The sequence below is a fragment of the Dasypus novemcinctus genome, chromosome 20 (genome assembly GCF_030445035.2).
Source record: "Dasypus novemcinctus isolate mDasNov1 chromosome 20, mDasNov1.1.hap2, whole genome shotgun sequence".
Classification (NCBI taxonomy): domain Eukaryota; kingdom Metazoa; phylum Chordata; class Mammalia; order Cingulata; family Dasypodidae; genus Dasypus; species Dasypus novemcinctus.
In genome coordinates this window covers 45,677,149-45,702,604 of record NC_080692.1, presented here as the reverse complement: position 1 = coordinate 45,702,604, position 25,456 = coordinate 45,677,149, and the positions used below count along the sequence as shown (strand labels likewise).

At 36.6% G+C, this 25,456-nt stretch overlaps 1 protein-coding gene across 1 annotated transcript in view; it reads left to right on the top strand.

Moving 5' to 3' along the window:
- LOC139437102 (egl nine homolog 1-like) overlaps positions 1–17,981 on the top strand; it is a 370,192-nt gene extending 352,211 nt beyond the window's left edge. The window contains exon 5 of the mRNA XM_071210253.1: positions 17,915–17,981. Within this exon, the coding sequence (XP_071066354.1) occupies positions 17,915–17,954 (40 nt within the window). The 3' untranslated portion in view covers positions 17,955–17,981. The remainder of the gene's footprint in view (positions 1–17,914) is intronic.
- Positions 17,982–25,456: the final 7,475 nt, after the last annotated feature.

The window sequence follows — 25,456 nt, the reverse complement described above, 5'->3', positions numbered from 1 at the left end:
GCAATAGGCTAGGGAAATCTGGAAAATGATGTAATTATCTAGAAGAGGCAATGAGCATTCATGTGTACATGTGTGTGTGCCATGACTTCTCTTGGAATTTAAATACCTCACCTGTATCTACTCATAGGGGATATTAATAGAAACTATTGGATAGAATGTCCAAAAATTGGGTCTAAATCCAAAGATAATGGAAGTTTTCTGGCCATATGAATTGGGTTATTCCACACATTTAGGGGGAAATGTCATATTTATATAAAGGACTTTGCCCTTAAGAGCCAGCAGAGTGATCCCCTTGGCGGACACGTTCCAGCCATGATGCAATTGGATACTTCCTCCTGGGAACTCTAAATTGTAAGTTTATGTCAATCAGTTCATTGTGTTGAGATTCAAATAATTCTATCCATGGAAGGATGACTCAGCCATACCCTGAAAGGGTTTCTAAACAGTGTCTAGGTGTTGTTTTTCCCTCTGAAATTCGTAAATGTGTCATGCATATAGAAAAGGCGGCATATATTGACCAGCTTTCTCCACAGCTTTCGAAGCAGTGGTGCTTTGTCAGTAGGAGGTACAGGGCAGTCGTATCACCCACTGTTTTCCCAAGGCAGTGCCTAATCTCTCTGTAGGGTGTCTGCTCCAAGCAAAATGAGCATGGTGTGATTTTAGCGACTTTAAAAGCCTGACGACCCACATGTCCTTTAGTGTTTGAAATTCTACAATTAGATTCATTCATTTGGGTTCTATTTAAACAAATACTTTTCTTAACATAATTGTATTGCTTAGAAGAATTAAGAGATAATTGTAAGTTTTCAGTAATCATTCTTTCATCTAATGTTTCTTTCTTTAAAACTATCCTTCACAAAATGCTAAGAACATACTTCAGTTCAGAGCTAGTGTCCATTACCTCATTCCACAGTAAAAAGTTTGGGTAAAATATGGATATATCTGCTTCTATGCAGTAGTTCTTAACATGTCTTGACTGAATACTTGTTTTCTTCACCAGATTTGATCCCCACTCACTCTCCACAATTTCAATTAATGGCAGTGCCATCTCACTGCTCATTCCAGACACCTGGGAGTGATCCTCGATTCCTTGCCTTCACTCACATACATTTTAATCCATTGGCAAATTAATCTGCCAAAAAAAATGTATTATGCAGAATTCACCACTGGCCCTCTGGTCTGAGATACATTAACTGTAACCTGGAATATTGAAATAAACCCTGACTTTGCCCACCTTCAGTCTATTCTTAACATAGCGCTGGAAAAATGGGGGCATTTTTTTGTTGTTAGAAGGTTTGAGGATTACTATGTGCTTTTAGTGGGCAGAGATTAGAGATAATTATTTCCCATATGCAACAGCACAGAGAAGAGTATCCCAACCAACCTATTAAAACGAAGTCCCACGATCCCCCCCTTCTGCTCAAATCCCTTCACGTGACTCCCAATATTACTGAGAACAAAAGCCCTCAGGAAAACGGACTTGGCCCAATGGATACGGTGTTCACCTACCACATGGGGGGTCCAGGTTCAAACCCCGGTCCTCCTTGACCGGTGTGGAGCTGACCCATGCACAGTGCTGATGCGCGCAAGGAGTGCCGTGCCACACAGGGGTGTCCCCCACGTAGGGGAGCCCCATGCGCAAGGAGTGCGCCCATAAGGAGAGCTGCCCAGCGCGAAAGAAAGTGCAGCCTGCCTAAGAATGGCGCCGCACACATGAAGAGGTGACACAGCAAGATGATGACACCACAAAAAGAAAACACAGATTCCTGGTGCCACTGATAGGGATGGAAGCAGTCACAAAAGAACATACAGCAAATGGACACAGAGAGCAGACAACTGGGGGGGAGGGGAAAGGGGAGAGAAATAAATAAAAAAATAAAAAATCTTAAAAAAAAAAAGCCCTTATTCTTACAATGGCCTACAAAGCCCCGTGCAATCTGTGACTGCCCTCCCCCTTGTCTAATATCATTTCCTAATACTGTCCCATTCACTTACTCCATTACAGTTCCTCTGAAAATATAGCTGGGCCAGCACACAATTCTCTCAACCTGAAAAGTTCTTTCCCCCACAAAGCATGGTTTGCCTCCTCACCTCCTAACATAGCATATGCCCCCTTCTCAGTGAGCCCTTCCCCAGCTACCCTAATTAAAATTGCAAATCCTCTTCTTACATCCACAAACTGCTTTATTTGTCTGCAAAATATTTATCACCTACTCACCTTATGTTATGTTCATGTCATTCTTCACTCACCGAACTGTAAGCTACCTGGAAAAGGAATTTTATTTGTTTTTGTTCATTGCTATTACCACATTGCTTAGAACAGTGTCTTGCACATAGTAGGTACTCAAAAAATGGTTTTTAAATTAATGAATTTAAACTTAGGCCAACCTTAGATGGTGTTGCATAAAAGAAATGGAAATTAAACAGCTGAGAGGCAACTGGATTTGTCAAGAGACACTTTAGCTAGTAAAGAGTAGAGTTTACACATGTACTCATGAATATCTTTATTCATTTATCCACTAAGTATGTATTAAGCTTCTGTTTTATGTCCAGCGCTGTTCTACGTGCTTGTATTAGTCAGCCAAAGAGGTGCTGATGCAAAGTACCAGAAATGAGTTGGTTTTTATGAAGGGTATTTATTGGGGGTAAAAGCTTAAGTTACAAGGTCCTGAAGAGTCCACCTCAAGATACCAGAAGAGGTACTTTCTCACCCAAGTTAGTTGCCATGTGTTGAAGTAAGATGGCGGGCCTAGTCTTTCCTTCCTTCTTTTTAAGGCTCCCTGGGTCAGCTTCTTCTCTTCTCTTCTGTAGGCTCGTAGAAGGTTTGTTTCTTCCTCAGCTCAGTTGCTCTGTTCAGTTCTCAGAGAAATGGCTCATCTCTCTTCCCAGGGTCACAGGATCAAAGTTCTCTTCTCTGCTGTGCCTATGGAGCTCTCTTTCTTCCTGTGCCTTCTTCTGTGTGCCTTCTTATGTATCAGTTTGTATAGCCCACCAAGGGGGTGGGGAATCAACCCTGCGTTACATACTAAAGCCCTAATCTGAGCACAGCTTAATCAAAGTCACCTCAGCTGAATCCAATACAGTCAAAGGGGATCCCGCCCAGAGGAAAAGACCAGTTTACAAACGTAATCCTTATCTTTTTGGGGGGTTCATAAATAATCTGAAAATGCCACAGTGCTAGAGAAAAAGCAATGAACAAAATAGGCAAGGTCATAGAACAAACTAATTTTAGGGATGGGAAGTGCTATGAAGAAGAGAGTCAAAGAGTAGTGACTCGAGGAGGACGTTCTATTTTAGAGAGAGCCAGGGGAGGACACCAGGTCTATTATTTTACCCAGGGCTACCACTAGCTCAATCGCATATTATTAACAATTCCTTTATTAGATATATCAGCAGATATTTGAAGAGGAAAGGAAATGGGGAGTTGATACACACACCCGTCTGCTTTGAAGAGGCCTGTGTGGTCTGTTGGAAAGAATATGGATTTGAAGTCAGGAGAGTTCAGATTGCAGCTCTACCACAGCTGACCATGTGACCAGTGACAACTAAGTTCAACTTAGTGACCTCATTATTACACTGGGGTTAAAAATGCTCACTTCACAGTATGGTTGTGAAGAGCCAGTGTAGGTAGGGTGTTTAGCAAGTAATAACAGAAAGTCAATAAATGGTTTTCTAAAAGACATTTGGCTGCTACACCAGAAGGGGACCCGGGTGTACCTGATGGGGTACCCCAGTGCGGTGGTTGTGTGGTGGAGGGGGACAGGGTTATGGCAGGGTTCTGGGTGCCAGCTCAGAACATTGGCAGGCACTTTTTGGCCTTATTTACATAGGAGCGTATAATACTTTGTGTGAAAATATTGTTTTTTTATTTAATAAATTTTTAAATTATTATAACAGTTATATAATTTATTAGAGAAATGTTTAAAAAATGTAACTGAACAAAACAAAGAAAGCAAAAGTTCCTGTAGTTCTAAAAAGGACACTGTAACATTTTAGTATTTATCCTTTCAACCATTTATATATAGATATAATATGTTTATATATGTGTATGTAAATAATAGTACATTGGTTATATAAAATATGAATCCTCTCCCTGTTAACCAAAATTAAGGCAATAAGTATGTATTTAGGAACTTTTGAGTTCTTGAGTTGCACAAATGTGTGCTTGAATCTGAGCTCTGCTAATTACTGAGCTTTAGTTTCCTTGGCAGGTTCATAAAAGGATGAGCTGTAGGTCAATTAACCAGTACCATGTTGTTAATCATTTGGATTGATTCCTTTCTAAAATATTATCTAAAATTTCCAGGTGAAAATATTTGTATATGAATCTTTTCTTATGTTTAGAATTATTTCCTCAGAGTGAAATTACATATGAATATGTATAAAATTGCTGGTGTGTATGATCAAAATATTTTTCAAAATGTTTGTACCACTTTCACTTTCATCAATCATATATCTTGCCAGCATGGAATATTATGATAAAAGTTTTTTCTGATTTGATGGTAATCTGTAATTGGGTGTTATTTGTTTGCTACCTACCACTTGTGTCCTGTGAAATGGGAAGAAGTCCCTTAGTTTCCTTTAGGGAGTTATGAGAGGTTTCCCTGGGAATGTGTAAAATTACGTTGAGGTTTTTTTAAGGATTGATTTTCCCTCCTTCTTCTCCTCCCACCTTGCTGTTTTTGTCTGTGTTGTCTTCTGTTCTCGTTTTCTCTCCTCTCAGATTCACTGGGGTTTGATCCTGGAGACCTCTGACAGGGATAGAGGTTCCCTGTCAATTGCGCCACCTCAGTTCCTGGTTTCTGCTGCACTTCACTTTGACTCTCCCCTTGTCGCTCTTGTTTTTTTGGATGTGTCATCATCTTGCTGTGTGACTCACTTGTGCCAGGCACTGGCTCACCACATGGGCACTCGTGTGGGCACTGGCTCACCATGTGGGCATGCTTTCTCTTCTTCTTTTTCACCAGGAGGACCCAGGGATTGAACCCAGATCCTCCCATATGGTAGGTGGAAGCTCTGTCACTTGAGCCACATCCGCTTCCCATACATTGAGTCGTGGGGGATGAGTAGGCAGGAATGAATGGCAGAAACATTGAAGGTCAAGTAGCTCATGTGTAAAGTTTGCGACTGAAATAAGGAGACAAGTTAAGGAAACTATCACAGTGTACAAGGAGAGAAAAATGAAAGCACAGAGAAGGAAGGCACAAGAGCTATGGAAATAGAGAGGAAGGGACACATTTTATAGAATTAAATAAATGGGGCGAGTATGGTTCAATGGCCAATTAGATGTGGATGGTGAGAGAGAAAGGAGTCTCCTTCAAGCCTAGCCTAAGGACTTCTTATTGAAGAATTCTGCATTTACATAAATCATCATTTTAAGATTTTCTGAGTTCAGTTAAATTAGAGTACCTGAATTAAGCAAAGACTATCCTTAATGCACTCAGTAGAAATAGGTAGTTAGGATGCTTTCCCATCCTTCTTTCAGAAAGAGCCAGCGCAGCACCTTTGGAAAAAGACTTACTCATTCTCCTTCCACCCCACAGGCACATAGGAAAGTCCTGGCCGATCATAAAACCTCATTCTGCTGGTCACTATGAGTGACAGAAAAGAAAAAGGCGTAGTTTTCCCAACATGCATACTGAAATATCTTCCCTTATAACATTTCACTTTCCCCACTGAATGTTAATTAAAAACTAGTTAACATATCTGTGCATGTTCTTGCTGTGACCTGAAAGATGATAGTAAGAGTAGTAAGATGATCTAGCAGTGACTGAGTACTTACCGTGGCCCAGGCACTCTTCTAAGCAATTGACATGCATTGCCGCATTTAGCTGTAGAAGCTGTCGTGGCGTAAGGCATGCTTTATTAGAATCTCCATTTAACAGATAAGGAAATGAAGCCCCAAGAAATTAAGTAAATTTCCAACATTCAAACGTGAGTGCTGAAACTAATATAGTCAAAGTTCACAAATTCTTGATAGAGAAAACATTTTTCTGCATTTTTGTGCATTATCTTAAGGAACAAGACCAACAAACTAAATATCTCTTCCATAATGTTAAACTTTACTTGTAATTGCTTTGGGGGGAAAAAAGTAAGATTTTTTATTTTATATTAAGTATTTAAGCGAAAATTAACTATACAAACTCTATCTTTTTGTTGATGCTGCTGCTTTATTCTGTATATCTTGCTATCTCACTTCCTTTTTCACCCTTAGAAATTTCCACTATGTAATTTCTTACCTTAGTTAATTTATAAACCTTATCATGTTTACTACATTATTAACTCCTAACAGGCAGAATTCATGTGTGATTCATCTTCCTAGCCTTCAAATAGGCAAAAAAGCATTCAGTTATTGGGTTCTGGAAATATATTAGGTCAATTAATTATTTCTTTAAAGATGAAACAGCCTCAGATTTTCCCGCCTTTAATAAGTTGAGGGTTGAACTCAAACTCAAGACTAGATAATGCTAAAGCCCTTTTCTTCCTCCATTGCGTCTTATTATATATGGAATATCTTACAGTAAGTGCTCAGAAACTTTTGGTGAGTAAATGAATGGATGAATGGATGGATGTTTTTTATTCAACAAAGCCCAAACTTAACTCAAAGGATTGTACACCCTTTAGAGGAAGGAATGGAACCTTATTTAAATTTTGACAGCAGAAAATCCATCTGGATAGTCAGACTTGTCTTAAACAAAGAGGTTAAGCACATTAAGTAGTAAAGCTAGAACTGGTCAGGTTGCATAATAATGTAATTCTTGTTATCATGAAATTGGGTAAATTTGAGTACTTTCTGAGAATAACTTATTCTCTGAGTATTTCCCTAAAGACATTCACATTAAAATTAAAGATTACATAGGTGGAATTGGAGAACTTTGATTTTATGTTACTGAAAGTTGATATTTTTTAAGATGTTTGCCTATATATTTTTCTAGTTTGGGTTGGCAGCTAAAATTTGCTTTCATAAGTCATTCTCAAATAGAAAAATATAAAATCTCTAAGATATCCAACTTATAACAAATAATATTCTGAACTATATCTATACCTTGGATTAAAATATTTTTCTCACACTATCAGCCCTGATAAAATGACAATAATTCATGGGGTTATTATAATTCTTCAGATCTACTGAAAGACTAATCTCTGAAGAATTCCTGCTGTTTTATATTATTGGTATTTAATCTTAACGTGGTTTTAATACTATCTGTCAAGGTATCTGTCAAAATATAAAATTTCTTTTGTATTGTATCTTAACGTGTTTGGATTTTTCAAGACGGGTATCTGTTGTTTTTGTTTTAAAAATAGAAATATATGTAAATCTAAACCAAGGTATCATTGTGGTTTAATTTTGTTTTTTGTTTAATTTTTTAATTAGAAAAGTTGTGTGTTTACAGAAAATCATGTAAAAATTACAGCATTCCTATATACTCCTATTGTTGACACTTTGCATTGGAGTGGTACCTTTGTTACAAGTGATGAAAATATATTAAAATTGTACTCTTCACTATAGTTCAGAATCTACATCAGGTATATTTCCCCCTATATACCACCCTATTGTTATACCTTATTTGTTATATTTCATGAAGAAATATTTTCATACTTTTATCTATAGTCCATAGTTACAACTATAGGGTTATAATGTCCTATGTTATACTTTTTAATTTTTATTCTAGTAACATATATGCAACTTAAAATTTCTTCATTTAACCATATTCACATATATAATTCAGTGCTGTTAATTACACTCACAATAATGTACTACCATCACCACCATCCATTTCCAAAACTGTATAATCAACCTAAATAGAAATTGTGTACAAGTTAAGCATTAACCTCATTCTCTACTCAGCCCTTTGTAGATTATTCTAGATTCTAACCAATATTCTAACCAATATTCTAGATTCTAGCTCTGAGTTTGCTTATTTAAAGTATTTTATATTAATGAGCTCATACAGTATTTGTCCTTTTGTGTCTGGCTTATTGTACTCAGCTTAGTGTCTTCATGGCTCATCTATGTTGCTGCATCTATCAAGACTTCATTCCTTTTTATAGATGAATAATATTCCACTGTATGTACAGACTACATTTTGTTTATCCATTCATCAATTGAATGAACACTTGGTTAATTCTGTCTTTGGAATTGTGAATAAAATGAACATTGGTGTGCATATATCTGTGTGAGAACATGCCTTTAATTTTTTTGGATATATACCTGGTAGATAGATTGCCAGGTATTATAGTAATTCTACACTTAGCTTTCTGAGGAACTGCCAAACTGTCTTTTATAGGACTGTACCATTTTACATTCTCACCAGCAATAAATGAGCGTTCCTTTTTCTCCACAGCCTCTTCTACACTTTTAATTTTCTGTTTATTTTTTAATAGTACCCATTCTAGTGGGGATGAAATAGTGTGTCATGGATTTTATTTGCATTTCCCTAGTAGCTTGTGATGTTGAGCATCTTTTCATGTGCTTATTATTTTTAGCCAGTTGTATATCCTCTTTGGAGAAATGTCTATTCAAGTCTTTAGCCCATTTTCTAAAATTGTTTCTTTCTTTTTTTTGTCTTTTTATTTTTGAGTTGTAGGACTTCTTTTTATATTCTGGATATTAACCCTTATCAGGTAGGTGGTTGCCAAATATTTTCTCTAATTGAGCAGGTTATCTTTTCATTTTTGTTGCTTGTGCTTTGGATGTAAAGTTTAAGAAACCATTGCATGTCACAAGATCCTGAAGATGCTTCCCTACATTTTCTGCTAGGAGTTTTGTAATTCTGGTCTTTAGATCCATTTAAAATCAGGTCTTTGACCCATTGAGTAAATATTTCTATATGGTATGAGGTAGGGGCTCTCTTTCATTCTTTTGCATAGGGATATCCACATCTCCCAGTCTCATCTGTTGAAGAGACTATCCTTTCCCAACTGAGTGTATGTGACAGTCTTGTCAAAAATCAATTTGCCACAGATATGAGGGTCTGTTTCGGAACTCTCAATTTGATATCATTAGTTGATATATCTATCCTTGTGCCACTACCATGATGTTGTGACCACAGTAGTTTTGTAATAAGCTTTAAAGTCAGGAAGAATGAGTCCTCCAGCTTCGTTCTTTTTCAAATGTTTTTGGCTGTTTGGGGCCCTTTACCTTTCCAAATAAATTTGATAGTTGGCTTTTCCATTTCTGCAAAGAAGGGTGTTGGTATTTTGATTGAGATTACATTGAATCTATAATAACAGTGTTTAGTCTTCCAATCCATTAACACAGAATGTCCTTCCATTTATTTAGGTCTTCCTTCATTTCGTTTTGCAATATTTTACAATTTTCTGTGTACACGTCATTTACCTCATTGGTGAAATTTTTTCTTAGGTATTTGTTTCTTTTAGTTGCTATTTTAAATTGAATTTTTTTTCTTGATTTCCTCTTCAGATTGCCCAGTACTGGTGTATAGCAATATTACTGATTTTGGCATGCTGATCTTGTATCCTGTCAGTTTGCTGAATCTGTTCATTAGTTCTTATAGCTTTGTTGTAGATGTTTTGGAGCTTTCTCTATATAGGATCAGGTCATCTGCAAATAGTGAAAATATTACTCATTTCTTTCCTGTTTGGTTGCCTTTTATTTTTTTTTCTGGCCTAGTTGGTCTGTCTGGAACTTCCAGTACAAAGTAAAATAACAGTGATGATAGTCGGCATCCTTGTTTTGATCCACATCTTAGAGTGAAAGCTTTCTGTCTTGCACAATAGAGTAGATGTTAGCTGTAGGCTTTCCATAGATGCCCTTTATCATGTTGAGGAAGTTTCCTTCTATTCCTGTTCCTATGTTTCTAAGTGTTTTTTATCTAGAAAGGATGTTGGATTTTGGTAAATGCCTTTTCTGCATCAATGGAGATGATCGTGTAGCTTTTTTCATTCATTTTGTTAGTGTGGTTTTGATTTTCTTATGTTGAATCACCTTTGCGAACCTAGGAGAAAACCAACTCGATCATGGTGTATAATTCTTTTGATGTTGGATTTGATTTGCAAGCATTTTAGGGGGATTTTTGCATATATATTCATAAGAGAAATCTGTCTGTAATTTTATTTTCTTGTACTATCTTTATCTGGCTTTGAGTTAGGTAGTGTTTCCTCTTCGTCCGTTTTTTGGAAGAGTTTGAGCAGGACTGGTATTAAGTCTTCTTGAAATGATTGGTAGAATTCACCTGGAAGCCATCTACTCCCAGGGTTTTCTTTGTTGGGAGGTTTTTGATGACTGGGTCAGTCTCTCCACTTTTAATTGGTCTGTTGAGGTCTTCTCTTTCTTCTAGAGTCAGTGTAGGTTGTTCATGAGTTTCTAGAAATTTGCCCATTTTATCTTGGTTGCTAGGTTGTTTAATTTGTTGGCATACAGTTGTTCATAGTATCCTCTTATGCTCTTATATTGCTGTGGGAGCAGTAGTAATATCCCCCTTGTCATTTCTGATTTTATTTATATGTGCCTTTTTTTTTTCTTTTTCTGTGTCAATTTTGATCTTATCACAGTACCAATCTGGTGTTTTGTGACTTTTCTGTTTTTTTGTTTTGTTTTTTTAAAATTCTGAATGTCATTTATTTACTCTCTAATCTTTGTTATTTATTTCCTCCTGTTTGCTTTGGGATTCATTTGCTGTTCTTTTTCTAGTCCCTCTAGCTGGGTAGTTAGGTTTTTGAGTTTAATTTTTTTTTTTTTTTAAGTGTTTGATGCTATAAATTTCCCTCTCAGCACTGCCTTTGCTAAATCAAATGAATTTTGATATGTTATATTCTTGTTTTCATTCGTATCAAGATATTTACTGATATTCCTTATAATGTCTTCTTTGACCCACTGATTGTTTAAAAGTATGTTTTTTAATTCCCATATATTTGTGGATTTTCCAGCTCTCCACCTCTTAGTGATTTTCAGTTTTATTCCATTATGGACAGAGAAGATGCTTTGTATAATTTCAATCTTTTCAAATTTATTGAGATTTGTTTTGTGACCCAACATGTCTATTCTGGAGAATGTTTCACTTGTACTTGAGAAGTGAGTATATCCTATTGTTTGGGGGTATAGTGCTCTGTATATGTCTATTAGGTCTGGGTGTTTTGTCATAATTTTTAAGTTCTCTCTTTCTTTATTGATCATCTCTCTAGATGTTCTATGTATTGAAGACAGCAATGAATTGAAGTTCCAAATATTATTGTAGAGACATGTATTTCTTCCTTCAGTTTTACCAGTTTTGGCCTCATATCTTTTGGTGCACCATGATTAGGTGCATATATTTCTTCTTGGTGTATTGCTCCTTTTATTAATTTACAGTGACCTTCTTTACCACTTATATCAGCTTTTGTCTTAAAGCCTACTTTATACAATATTTGTACAGCTACCCCAGTACTTCTGGTTACCATTTCCCTGAATTATCTGTTTCTATCCTTTCACTTCAACCAATTGGTATCTTTGAGTCTAAGGTGAGTCTCTTTTAAACAGCATATAGTTGGATTATGCTTTTATTTCCATTCTGCCAATTTGTGTCTTTTGATTGGGAAGTTTAATCAATTAACATTCAGTGTTATTACTGTAAAAGCAGTACTTCCTTCAACCATTTTGTCCTTTTTTTTGTATGTCATATCTTTTTTTTTGTTTCTCATTTCCTATATTGTGACCTCATTTTCTGTATAGTTGATCTTTTGAGATGTAGCCAACTGTTCCCTTTCTCATTTCTGTTTATGACTATCTTTTAAAAATGTATTCTTTGTGGCTATCCTGGGGTTTATATTACACTACCTACATCTGTAACATACTAATTTGGAAAGATACCAACTTACCTTTAATAGCATACAGGTTCTCTGTTCCCATAGCCCTCTACTTCCCTCTTCATTTTGTCTTTTTTCCACTTTACCACTTTATATTTTGCATATATATTGTCAGGAATGATGCATTTTTCTTGTTAAATTGTATTGATTCTTAAAGGAATTAAAGTGCAGAATTGCATATTGAGGATACAGTACTATTGCATTTTACAATTATACTTTTAGTTCCTCTTACTGATAATGATGTGGGCTATGGGTGGGAGGCTCTTTGTCTCTTCAGAGATAACCTAAACTATCTGTGACTTGTGGGTGTGGGATGATAAAAGGCCACAGTTCCGCCCTTGGTGACCATGGCAAGGACTCCAGTCCCAGGAAACAGATTAACAATGCAAGGTCTATAAACTTTAAGTATTCAGGGGAAATGCAAACCAAATATGCTAAAAGCTTATCTAGAATGCCTGGGGTCCATGCTAAAAGCTTACCTAAGATGTGGAAGATATATATGCTAATTCAAGCCTCTTGAAAACTGAAACAAAAGGACCATTTGGCCTTTCCTCTCTGTATAAAAGGGACTCAAAAATCTTGTTGGCGTGGGAGAGTATGGGCTATGATGTGGACCATTGACCATGAGGTGCAGTGATGCCCAGAGATATACTTACCAAATGCAATGGATATATCATGATGATGGGAGAGAGTGTTGCTGGGGGGGAAGTGGTGGGGTAGGGGCAGTGGGGGTGAATGGGACCTCATATTTTTTGAATGTAATATTTTTACAAAATGAATAAAAAAATTAAAAAAAAAAAATCTTGTTCAGGGCTTGGGATTGAAACAGAAAGCTCCCAAGTCTGGCCAGCCATCAATAAACCATTTTTCCTTCTCAAAATCATTCCTGAGTCCTTGCCTCTCTATACTCAAATAATTGAACCTCTCTCAAATTCTATAACAATAATCTTCATTTCTTCACACTACTACAAAAGACTATCTGCTGTCTTTTCCTTTCTACCTCTAAAACTCCCTTTACAAGAATTAGTAATTCCTGTAGTGCAGATCTTTTGTTGACAAACTCAGTTTCTGTTTATTCGTGAATATTTTAAACTCTCCCTCATTTTTGAAGGGCAGTTTTGCCCAGTCAAGAATTTTTGTCTGGCAGTTTTTCTCTTTCAGTACCTTAAATATATCATACCACTGCCTTCTTGCCTCCATTGCTTCTGATGAGAAAACGGCACTTAGCGTTATTGTGGATCCCATGTGTATTAGTTAGCCAAAGGGGCACTGATGCAAAGTACCAGAAATCTGTTGGCTTTTATAAAGGGTATTTATTTGGGGTCATATCTTACCGTTACAAGGCCCTAAAGAGTCCAACTCAAGGCACCATAAAAGGTACTTTCTCACCAAATGTCTATTGCTACATGTGAGGCAAAAGGGCTGCTGATACCTGCGAGGGTTCAGCCTTCCTCTTTCCTCTTAAGGCTCCATGGGCCCAGCTTCTTCTGATGTCAGCTGTAGGCTGGAGGGATCGTTTCTTTCCAGGCCTGCTCAGCTGTTCAGGGCTCTGGTCTCTTCAACTGCAGACTATCAGGTGAATGGCTCAGCTCTCTTCCTGGGGCCTTTGCCGTGGCTACGGTGCTCTCTCTCTTCCTCTGTGTTCTTCTGTGTGTCTCCTTGATTGGATATCCATTCATATAGCCCACCAAGGGGTAGGGACTGAGCTCGGGGTCACAGCCTACTGACAGGGTCGAATCAAAGCCCTAATCTTAATTTAATCAGGTAAATGTGAAACTTTTGAATTGAATGCAATCAAAGGGTATCATGCCCAGAGGAACAGAACAGTTTACAAACATAATCTCTCTTTTTGGAATTCATCAATAATATCAAACTGTCACACCTTGCATGTGTCAAATAACTTTTCTCTTGTTGCTCTCAGGGTTTTTTCTTTATTTTAGCCATTTGAAATTCTGGTTAGTATATGTCTCAGAGTAAGTCTGTTGGGATTTATTGAGTTTGATGTATGTTGTGCTTTTTGGACATGGGTATTTATTTTTTTTGCCCCCTCTTTCTTCTCCTTCTGGTACCTTCATGACATGTATGTTTGTGTACTTCATGTTGTCACTCAAATCTCTGAGACATCACTCAACTCTTTCTGTTTTCTCTAGCTGTTCTTCTGACTGAAAGATTTCGATTGTCTTGTCTTCTAGTTCACTGATTCTTACTTCTGCCTATTCAAATCTGCTATTTTATGGCTCTGGTGAATTTTTAGTTGCTACTATTACGACTTTCACCCAATGTGTTATGTTTCTTTTCTGTACTTTCAAATTATTCTTTAAGCTCACAAATTGTATTCTTAATATCCTTTATCTCTTTATGCTTATCTTCCTTCATCTCCTGGTATTGATTTAGGAGATTTGTTTGAAATTCTTTGGTTATTTCAAATTCTTTGTTTCCTCTGAAGTTTTAATTTGTTTCCTTGACTGAGCCATAGCTTCCTGCTTAGTAAGGCTTGTAATTTATTGCTGATGTCTAAGAATCTGACTGTCCTGATGAGTTAATTCTGAAGGTCAGTTTTCCCCCTTGCCTAGGGTTTAATGTTGATTGACTTTGTGTTAAGGCTCTGCTTTGATGCTTAACCTTCAGGTCCAACTTATTCTGGACCTTTAGAATAGTGTTTTACTGATCAGATATTCTCAGCTCTACTTCATCTGATTTTTGCCCTGGATATGTGGTGCAATTTTAAATATTTCATTTTTAGTGCAATTGTTTCACTTCTAGGAGAAAGCTGCCTTTCCTCTGGTCCTTCTCTGGGGATCTCGATCTGTTCATTTGTTTTTGTACAGAGTTTTTTCACTAGCTGCTATGATTTGTTTAAATTCTCCCCTTCAGTCAGTACCCCCCTTTCCTTACAATTTTCAGTTCTAGAATCCGCCTGTGTTATAGCATTTCAGTCTAATTTTTCTCCCTCTTTTTTTCTTGTAAGCTTTTTATGCCTCTAGTTTCTTCCTTGTTGTATTATTCTGCCCCTGGAACCGGATGAAGAAAATCCAGAAAAAGTGGGTTACTCCAGAAAAGCCTGTCTTGTGTTTAGGTGGTACAGCCAATAGAAACTGGATTTAGTTAGTGCACCTCTTGTCAGCTGTTCTGCCGAGGTCTAACCCTCCCCCATTACCAATTAATTCCCTGTCACAGCATTAGGCAACCACTTTATGTGGTCTTTTGTTGTGACTGGGTTATTTCACTTAGTGTAATATTTTCAGGGTACATCTATGTTGTGACATGTATTTGAATTTCATTCCTATTTATGGCTGAATAAATTGCATTGTATGGATATACCACATTTTGCTTTCCATTCATTAGTTGATGAACATTTAGATTATTGCCACATTGTAGCTAACATAATGCTGCTGTGAACATGTGTCTACTACTTTTGTGGGGACAAATGTTATTTCTCTTGGGTGTATATCTGTAGTTGAATTGCTGGATCATAAGGCAACTCTTTATTTAACCACTTCAGAAATTGCCTGACCGTTTTCCAAGGTGGCTTTACCATTTTACATTCCCACAAACAATATACAAGAGTTTGAATCTCCCTACATCCTTACCAATATGTGTTATTGGTCATTTTGTTTATTATAGCCATCCTTGTGGATGGTAAGTGGTATTTAGTTGTGATTTTTGGTTTGCATTTCTCTGATAGTTGAAGATATTGAGCATCTTTTCATGAGTTTATCAGTCATTTGTATTTGAAATTTTGGTTTGGAATTTTTCAGATTGCCCATTTTTAAATTGTGTTATTTGTCTTCTTATTATTGAGTTGTGTGTGTATGTATATATGTGTGTATATATGTGTGTATTTATATATGTACATACATACACACTATATATATATACACACATACACACACAATTAAATGTATATGTATATATTCACACATTTCTGCATATTTTCTGGATGCAAGCCTGTTGTCAGAAATACGATTTACTAATATCTTCTCTCATTCTGTGGGTTTTCTTTCCAGTTTCTTGATGGTGCCCCTTAAGGCACAAAGACTTAATTTTGATGTGGTTCAATTTATCTATTTTTTAAAAAATTGTGTTTCATCTGCATATCATTGCCTGGCATGCTCCATTGTTGTCTTCTAAGAGCTTTGTATTTTCATCCCTTATAGTTAGGTCTATGATCCATTTTGAGCTAATTTTTATGTTGGTGTGAGTTAGGGTCCTTATTCATTCTTTTTCATGTGGGTCCTTATTCATTCTTTTTCATGTGGATATCTAGTTGTCTCAGCATCAGTTGCTGAAAAAATTGTCCTTTCATTGAATTGTTTTGGAAACATTGTTGAGAGTCAATTTACTATAAACATATGGGTTTACTTTTGTAGTCCTAATTCTAGTCTATTGATAGATGTCCGTACTTATACCAGTCTCATACTGCCTTAATTGCTGTAGATTTGCCATGAATTTTGAGATCACAGAAAGTGCATCCTTCAGCCTTTTTTTTCTTTTCCAGGATTGTTGGCTCTTCTGGGTTGCTTACACTTCCATTGGAATTTCAGGTTCAGCTTGCCGGTTTCCACAAAAAAGCTGGCCGAGATTTTGATGGAGATTGTGTTGTTCTGTAGATCAATTTAGGGGAATATTTTCATTTTAATAATAATAAGTGTTCTGATCCATAAATGTGGTATGTCTTTCCTTTTAATAGATCTTCCTTATCTTTTTTCAACAATATTTTGGCATGAAAGTCTTCCACTTCTTTTTCTAAATTCATTGTTTCACAATTAACTCTGTGATCAGTTGTGGATTATTTGTAGAAGTCCTTCATTAGAATGAGGAAGTTCCCTTCCCTTCCCAGTTTATTGAGCAGTATTCTTATAAAAAGATGTTACATTTTTCAAGTGTCTTTCTGCATCTAATAAGATGTTCATATGGATTTGTCCTTTATTCTATTAGTATGGTGTGTTACATCAATTGATTTTTAGATGTTAAACCAACTTGCATTCCTGGTATAAATGCCATTAATAACCCAAAATAACCAAAACTAATCATGAAAGTTGTAAAAATGATCTGGTCCTACATCATCTCTAAATTACTGGCTCTGTAATGCTAGACTGACATTTCAGAAGTAGCGTTCTATTATCCTAACTAGAAAGAAGAAAGAAAAGCATGATAAAGTAGGCAATAGATATTTGAAAAATTTCTATGCCAGGAAGAGTTTAAGATTCACAGCAAGCCTCCGAAACCATTTTACAAATCAGAAAAATAAGCCTTAGCTAAATTTCCAAAGACCTGTAGCTTTTCTGTCATGGAACCAGTGATTAAACCAGTGTGTGTTTATAATATTGAAGCATGGCTTTGATAATATTACCAAGTATGAATAGAGTATTTTTGCTCTCATTTTGTTTTTGTTTTTAACCTCAGAATTATCCAGTAAGTTTCTAACTTCTTATTCTTATACAACTTAGTATTGTAGGATAATCTAGCACAGTGTTATGCTAAGTGCTAGTAGGTAAGTGTTTAATAAATTTCAGTGCTCATCTGTATGATTTCTACAAGATACAGTAGTACTGAAGCTATACTTAAAGTTTCATTTAAGTATTTTTTGAGTTAACTCTTTTGAAATAAAACATTTTTTTATTGTTGTTTATCTCAATAGATAGAACTGGGTCCAGGAACACCAAATCACCGTGGGTTACACACACATACACACACACATTCACATATGACTTAATTCGTAATATAAATATTTTAAAAAACTGTTGTAATTATTTTGGCTCTAAAATAACTGGTTCATATTTTCATATTTCCACTGCCATTATACCTTGAACTTCTGTTTATAGAAGTTTATTTTTAATTGCTCATTTATTATTACTTCATCAACCATTAATGACAAAGTCCTACGTAACTAATGTGGCTGGATGACTATGAATCTAGATTAGGAAGAAACACATTGCCATGAACTTACACGCTATAGCCTGTAACATGCTATAACTTACATGCTGTAACTTTGAAAATTTGGAGTAGAAATCTTTCTTAAATCCCTTTATGATGTTTAGTATTTTTACCTGAGTGTTTTGCAATTACTTTGATTTCTCCCTTAATACTTTCTCTTCCTCTTTTTTAGCATTGTAAGAAGTAGACAATACCAAGGACACCTGAAGTAGGAGAGATTGGACGGGAGGCCCAGCAGGTCAGGACATGTGCAATCTCATTTGCTCTTTAATCTCTCGTCACTTGTATATTTCTTGTACCTGCTTGTTTTCTTGTACTTATTTGTACTTGCTCATCTCAGTTTTGCTAACAGTGATTAATATCCATATAAAGCCAGTATTGGGTATCATCTTTTTAGAATTTGAAGATGAAGAAAAATTTAAAGAAACTTTCAAGAATAGAAGAAAATCTCTTGTCTAATAAGATATGTAGGGACCTATATTTCTGTTACTCCTTATGTTGTATAACCTGTTTTGAAATGAAGACTTCTTGATTTCTTTCTCAGAATCTAATCCTTGAAACGTATTAAAATGTTATTATTTAATTATAGTGGGAGAACAATTGGATCATAAAGTCACGTTGCCTTTTTTCCTCTGTTATATACTCTGGGTTTAGGTCTACCCCAAAGCTGGGGACACTCTTCAGAGTCAAATTTTAACTATTCAATGCTGACTCCCATGGATAGATTGACGGTTAATTAAACCATGCAATTTATACATAAACAGAATGATCCAAAGCCCTGCTTTGAGCATCTACCAGGGCTGCAGGCATGTGCAAGACCAGATCTCAGTCACGCTCCTCAGTGAGCTGGGGTTGTGTTGGCCTTTTTTGTGATCTTCTTGCAGGCCATTGCCCTGAATTTCACCATGAGTGACTGATGGATTTGAGGCCACGTCCTGCTTCAGAGAAGACTTGCAGTTGTCTTAAACAATCATGATGACTAACACTACTATTACCTAATTCTTTCTACATGCTTGGGGATCCCCGCCCTCATGTTCTCCCTCCAGGTGACCATTTCCACAACTCCTTAGCAATCTGACTTACACCCTCCATAGCCAGGCCTCCTACACTCCAACTGCCAGTGGGTTTTTCTGCTTTGATCACACAGAGATACAAATGCCTTTGTCTTCAAGGCGATCATATCTCTTCAGGTAAAATGGCTTACTCAGAAAAGGAGCTAAGCTGTAAGTTCTTCTGCCAGGATGCTTCAGGGTTACTTGATGTTGTTGTTGTCGTTTTGCATTACCATTAGGGATTAGACAAATTAATTATTATTGGCATGTATATTGAGAGAACACTACCCTCCAGCTAGAAGAAAGATAATTTAAAGTATACCTTTATGCTTATCTGCAAGACTCTACTCTCAGCTAAATTGGGCAAGTTGTATAGAAAGCTGTATTTAGAATTACATGCCCAAGTAATTGGATTTGTAAATATGTCCTTACTGATTCTTGCAGGGTTTTGAACCACTTTTGGGGTGTGTTCATAAAGAATTTTCTGGTAGTAAATATCCAAAATGTGTACTAATATCATAGAATTATATACTGAATCCAAATAAATCGAAGCCAAAAGTGATAGGTTTTCATGGTGCCCAGCTATTATATAAATACTACCCTTAAATTTGAACACAGTTGTTCTTGGGTTTTGCTTGTTTGGAAGCAAAGTCAAAGAGGAAAAGGCAAATATCTCACAGATCTCTAAAGATCCTTTAAGAGAGAAAAAGAAACTCAATCCAATCAACTGATTTTACAAATCTAAATTGCCACCCAGTATCACATGAAACATTAGAAACAGAGCTACATCTGGATTTCTTGGCACGATGCAAGCCTACTATATTGTACTGCCTTATGGGTTATGGAACACAAACCATTCTGCACTCGGCATTATACACAGACATAAAAAGTAAAATCCGTGATTTGAACCTGCCAATGGTCATTTTGTAAACAATCAATACTGATAACTTCATTTTGGACTGTATCGATATGAGAAATAATCAACAACTTTAAGATTTTTTGGTGGTTGTTTCTCTAGAGAAGTTTCCTCTTTAGCTAGATGAAATTGAAGAGATGATTATTTATTCATTCATTCATTCACAGTAAAATTTCCCACTCTCCCAGAGCTTTCATTCTAGTGGAGTAAAGGATAAAGATTCTAATGTATGATATGTCAATAGAGGTAAGTACTAAGATGAAAAATAAAGCAGGGTAAATAGAGAATGATGAAAGGCTGTTTGACAGGGTATTCAGGGAAGGCCTGGCTGAAAAGGAGAGCATGGAGCAGAGCCCTGAATGAAATGAGCAGCTTTATGGGGAGAAGAGCAAGACTGAGTGCCTCAAGGCAGAAATGGGCCTGGTGCATTGAAGGATGGCAAGAAGGGCAGTGTGGTGGGAAGAGAGGAAGGACTGGAGGAATAGGAATATTCGAGAAGGAGAGGGTGGTGCGCTGTCCATCGTGTAAGGCCTGGTAGACCATGGTTGCATCTTGACTCTAATTCGGAGTGAGAAGAAGATTATTAATGGGGTTTTAGCAAATGAGAGGCATGATGTGTCTGATGTGTTTGAAGGACCAGTCTGACTTTTAGGTTGTGTAAAACATTTGAGTTTCTTTTCTTTATATGCAAAATAATAAACGATGAATAAAAAGAGGCTTAAATTAAATTGGCTATCATCAGGGCAACACTGATCAGGGTATTTTTAGGTTCTTAATTTCCAGAATTCTGTTGAATTCATTCCATGATCTTTGGCTTTGTATAATAATTTATCATTTCCTAATAGTTATCTTAATAAAGATATATAATATTTTAAAATTGTGTGCATCCAATTAGTTGCTTTGCATAGCTGAATTTCCCATTCATTTGCCATGTAAAATTTGTCGAAATTCTACATAGCCTTGTGGAAGTCTACAAATATGTCTTGAATTTTATCTTCTATTTAGAAGGTAAGATATTTGAAAATTAACTGATGACCTGTGAAAATGTTTATGAGGAGGAAAATATGAGGTCATTCAAATACTGCTTGAGTAGGAATCAAAAGACATGCATCCTGGAAGCAGCTCTAGACCTTACTAGTTGGGTGACTTGGGGAAGTTTTTAACTTTTGTTCGCCTTCCACATGACCAACACTGCTTATTGCTTAGAGAGAAGTTCATTGCTATTATGTCTGCAATTCCTTTACATTTGTTAAACTATCATGAACGTATTAGGTGATAAATAGAAATTTGTTTAATAAAAGTTCACCTAGATTAGACGTGACCGTTTATAGTACAAAAAAGAAAACAAGGGATATTATTTCATATAAATAACAAAGTATAAAATGACCATATTTATTTTGAAAAACATTGCAGTTTATAGAAGACTGTTAATACTTTGAAAGAAAGGTTGTGTCAGCAATTATCATTCCTCTCCTGTGAAGACTCAAAGTGACTATTACATAAGGAATATGAGGACAGGGTGCTTTCTACTAGTGTCTTGTGATAGCCATTTCTAACTGCTAACAAAAAAAATTACCCCAAATTTTCATATTTTTAAATTAATAGTTAAAAATATTTACAAAAACAACTCTAACTAGTGTATCTGGATTCTAGTTACTGTTTCTTGCTTATCAGAATATTCCTGCAACAAAAATACATAAGCCTATTTCTTGATGAATATTTATATAATAGATATACATATATATAATGTTTCCTGAAAATTCTTATTTGGAATTCTTTCCTTTTTATTTGTAAGAATAAGAATCAGTTTTACAATTAAAGAGAACAATAAATTAATCTTTGGCATTTTTTTGGAAGGAAAGGACATGCCTCCCTCTCCTGCACACCTAAGTGCCCTTGAATCTGGGGTGATTCACGTCCTTTTCTGTCGCAGACAGCGGAGGAGCTTTTCCTTTGAGCTAGACTAAGTTTGGGTGCTTAAATACCCTTTCCTCTGGCTAGTCCAGTAACTTTCATTCTTTTCTACAGTATCATCAACTTTTTAGAACCTTCAACATTTGAACATGCTCAAGTGTCCCATCTTAAAACTAAGTCAATGAACCAAAAAACTTTTCTTTGATCCTATTTCCTTGCCAGCTACTATTTTCTAGATATACAAAATTCCCATAAGTTTCATCTTAAATTTCATTCTCCATTTTCTTTCCTCCCTCTCACTCCTCAGTCTTGCAACTTATGCCCAGTCTTGCTAAAGTCACAAGTGACCTCCATCACACTTTGGTGATTTTTGTCATCATCTAATTTGGCTCTAAGATTCATGCCACTGCATGAATGGCTCCCTCCTCCTCATTTTCTTGGAAGGATTCTTTCCCCTTTGCTTTTTCTGGGAATGAATCTACCTTGTCCTCTTGTGTCTGTAACACACCATTCAAAGTGCTCTGCCCAGAGCTTGCACTGAACTAGTTTGGTCTGGTTCAAATCCATAGTCAAATGACTATAATGGGAGGTAAAATGCCATGAAAGCTATAAAAGAGATTCAAACTGTCTTTCTACAAGGGCTCAAAGAAAAGAGAGAGAAAGCTTCTTAGACAGGATGGTATTTGAGATGGACATTAAAGGATGCACGTGATTCTGCCTAAAAGAAGTGTTGGACACTGGATTGTGTCATATATACGTAGGGCCCTGGTGTCTTAAACGTTTCTTTGAGCTAGACTAAATCTGGGTGCAGCTCAGGGTATATAGAAGGAGAATAGTGACTGAAAAGGTGAGCTGAGCTCAGATCACAGAGGACTTTGAATCTCATGCTAAGTGGTTTACCTTAATCCAGCAGGACTTGGGGAGCCACAGAAAATTTTTACTTGCTTGCTTGCATGTTGGAAGGATTAGGGCCATGCCTTAGAGCCATTAATATGTTGGAAGCATGAGGTCGATTCAAAGGGGAGAAGCTACAAGAAAGAAAATAGGATCAGGCAAGAGATCAAGAAAGTTTGGCAACAACTGAGAACAGACACAAGTAGAAATTCAAAGATGAAATCAAATAGGGCTTGATGACTTCCTAGAGAGAGAAGGAATGGATTTCAACCTCAGGTAACCAAAAGAAAGATTGTGCAATTCACAGTTATTGAAATTCAGAAAAATTAGTTTCTTGTTTTTATTTATTTGCTTCCTTTTTGTGGGGGGCACAAATTGTTTTGAGTCTTTAAATTGGGGTACCAGTGTTGAGCGATAGTAACCAAGTATTCCATGCAGAGATTCTGGACCCTGGCAGCGGCGCTGGGGATGAGACTGAATTTATGCTTGATGGTGAAAGTTGCCTCCTTAGTGGAGGGAGGGAAGGTCAGATTGAGGGATACCCCAAATGACAAGGAATCTGGTTATCATGTGGAATTTTGAAGAAAACCACATGGAATTGTAGAATTAAAGGAAGATGAAATTTGAAATTCAGTTTCGCTGCTTAACAAGTTGTGTGTTCATGAACTAGGTGTTAATTTATATAGTTTTCATTTAGTTTATTTTTTATTTCTGCACAGAGCCTGTCTGAGTGATCCACAAACAGTAAGCACTAAATGCTGGCTTTATTGACTCACTGAATTATAACTGTTTCTGGAACATGGAATTTTATTTGAAGTGTTGAAAATCATTGGTGTATTATTCATTTTACTTACTGGATCTTCCTCTGTGAGAGGTGCTCCAAAGTTTGTTGTCTGACTTTTCATCCATCCCATTTCTTTTTTTACAGTTTATTATGGTAAAACATATATGACAAATTTTCCAATTTAACCATTTTTATGTGGCATTAAGTACATTCACAATGAAGTGCGACCTCACCACCTTCCATTAAACGAAACTTTTCTATCACCGAAAACAAAAGCTCTGTAACCATTAAGCAGTAACTCCCCATTTCTACCTCTTCCCCAGTCCCTGGTAACTTCTAGGCTATTTTAGTCTCTTTGCTTTTGCCTCCTATAGATATTTCATACATGTGAAATCCTATAATATTTTCCTTTTGTCTCAACTTATTTCACTTAGCACAACGTGTTCTAGGTTCACGCTACAACATTCTATTTCAAGATTGAATAATACTCCATTGTATACACACACCCCATTTTAACTTATTTCACTTGGTATAATGTGTTCTAGGTTCATGCTACTCCATTGTGTGCACACACACACACACACTCCATTTTGTTTATCTGTTCATCTGTTGATGGATGCTTTGTTTCCTCTTTTTTGTGTGTTGTGAATAATGCTGCTGTTAACACTGGTATCCCAGAATCTGGGTTTCTGTTTTCAGTTCTTTGGGGTATATATCTGGAAGTGGAATTTGTGGAGTTTCTGGGTCATATGGTAATTCCATGTTAAACATTTCGAAGAGCCACCCAACTGTTTTCTCCTCTATCCTATGCCTTGACTAGAAATTTCATTGGTTCAACTTGGCATATTATTCCAAGTTAGTTCTAAGACAGAGACAGATTGATTTAGATCTTGTTCATCTGTGGAATTGTGCCATTTCTCTCTTCCTCAAATTGATTGAGATAGTGATGGGGAATATTGCTCTTTTACCATAACAGGAAAGACATTCATCACGGTGATTACCTCGAGATACTTATGATAAAGTGCTTAATTCACAATTGGTTTAAATCATCCTCTCTGACAGTAGTTAAACATGCTGATGTTATAGATTGCCAAACCTAACCAATATCCTGTGACTGCTGAGATTTTGGACAGACGGGCTGGTTAGAAGAGGGGAGCCCTCTCCCCGAATGCGGAGTGACTGCTTGCCTGGGGTGTCCCCGGGAATGGGGCTGGCGCAGGTGTTCAGCACAGTTGCTCACTGCTTCCCTTCAAGAAGGAAGGGGGCTTAGCGCTGCTGGCTTGTGGCACTCAGCGTATTTGGCAAGCAGTCAGCCCTGGCTGTGGATTTCCCTGGGGAAAATAAAAGCCCCAGGGAAGTCATCAGTGTGACCTTCTGCTGGGTAGCTGGCACACGGTTACGCCACAGGAAGGCTTTTGGTTGTCATTTTCTGAACCGATAGCTATCAGGTGCTGATAGTGGCTCCCCATTCAAGGTGGGAGGCAGAGAAGGAGAAAAATATTGAGCAGAAACTTACCGAAGAATTCCTACTTGTGAAGCTTAACACCAACTGATATGCTGATAAAAGCAATTTTTTTTGAGGGGGGGTGTGGTTTTTTGTTGTTGTGTTTTTTTTTTTTTTGGTTCTGTAAGCACAATTATAAGCTTTCCTATTTAAGTCTGACCCATCATACTGAAATGCTGTCACTAGTATCATTAGCAAGTAAAGTGTTGATAACATAGTCAAATGCACAGCAGAGTTCTGGCTCTTAAGTGTCTGGACTGGCTCCCAATATTAGGAATAGGAGTCAAACTGCCATCACTTTTCCTCTGCTAACAGACGCCCTGCCATTAGCAGTCTGAAGGCAATTTTAATAAAATACATAGCCCTGCTGAGTTGGTCTCAAAAGATAAATAAGCAATGCCGAAAAGAAGCTTTTGTTTAAAAGTAATTATTTAAACTATGCATTACAGGTAATTTTCTTTTACCAGTAAGGCAAATGCTATCAGAATTTCAATAATGATTTGGTGGCACTTATCTAAATAATGTGATATTGTCATTTTTCTAAGAGTTAAAACATCACTTTATTTTCACTTATGTACAAAATGTGGGCAAATTGGATCCAGGTATCATGTGCATGTATTTTACAGTTTATATTACATTTTTTTGGGTGA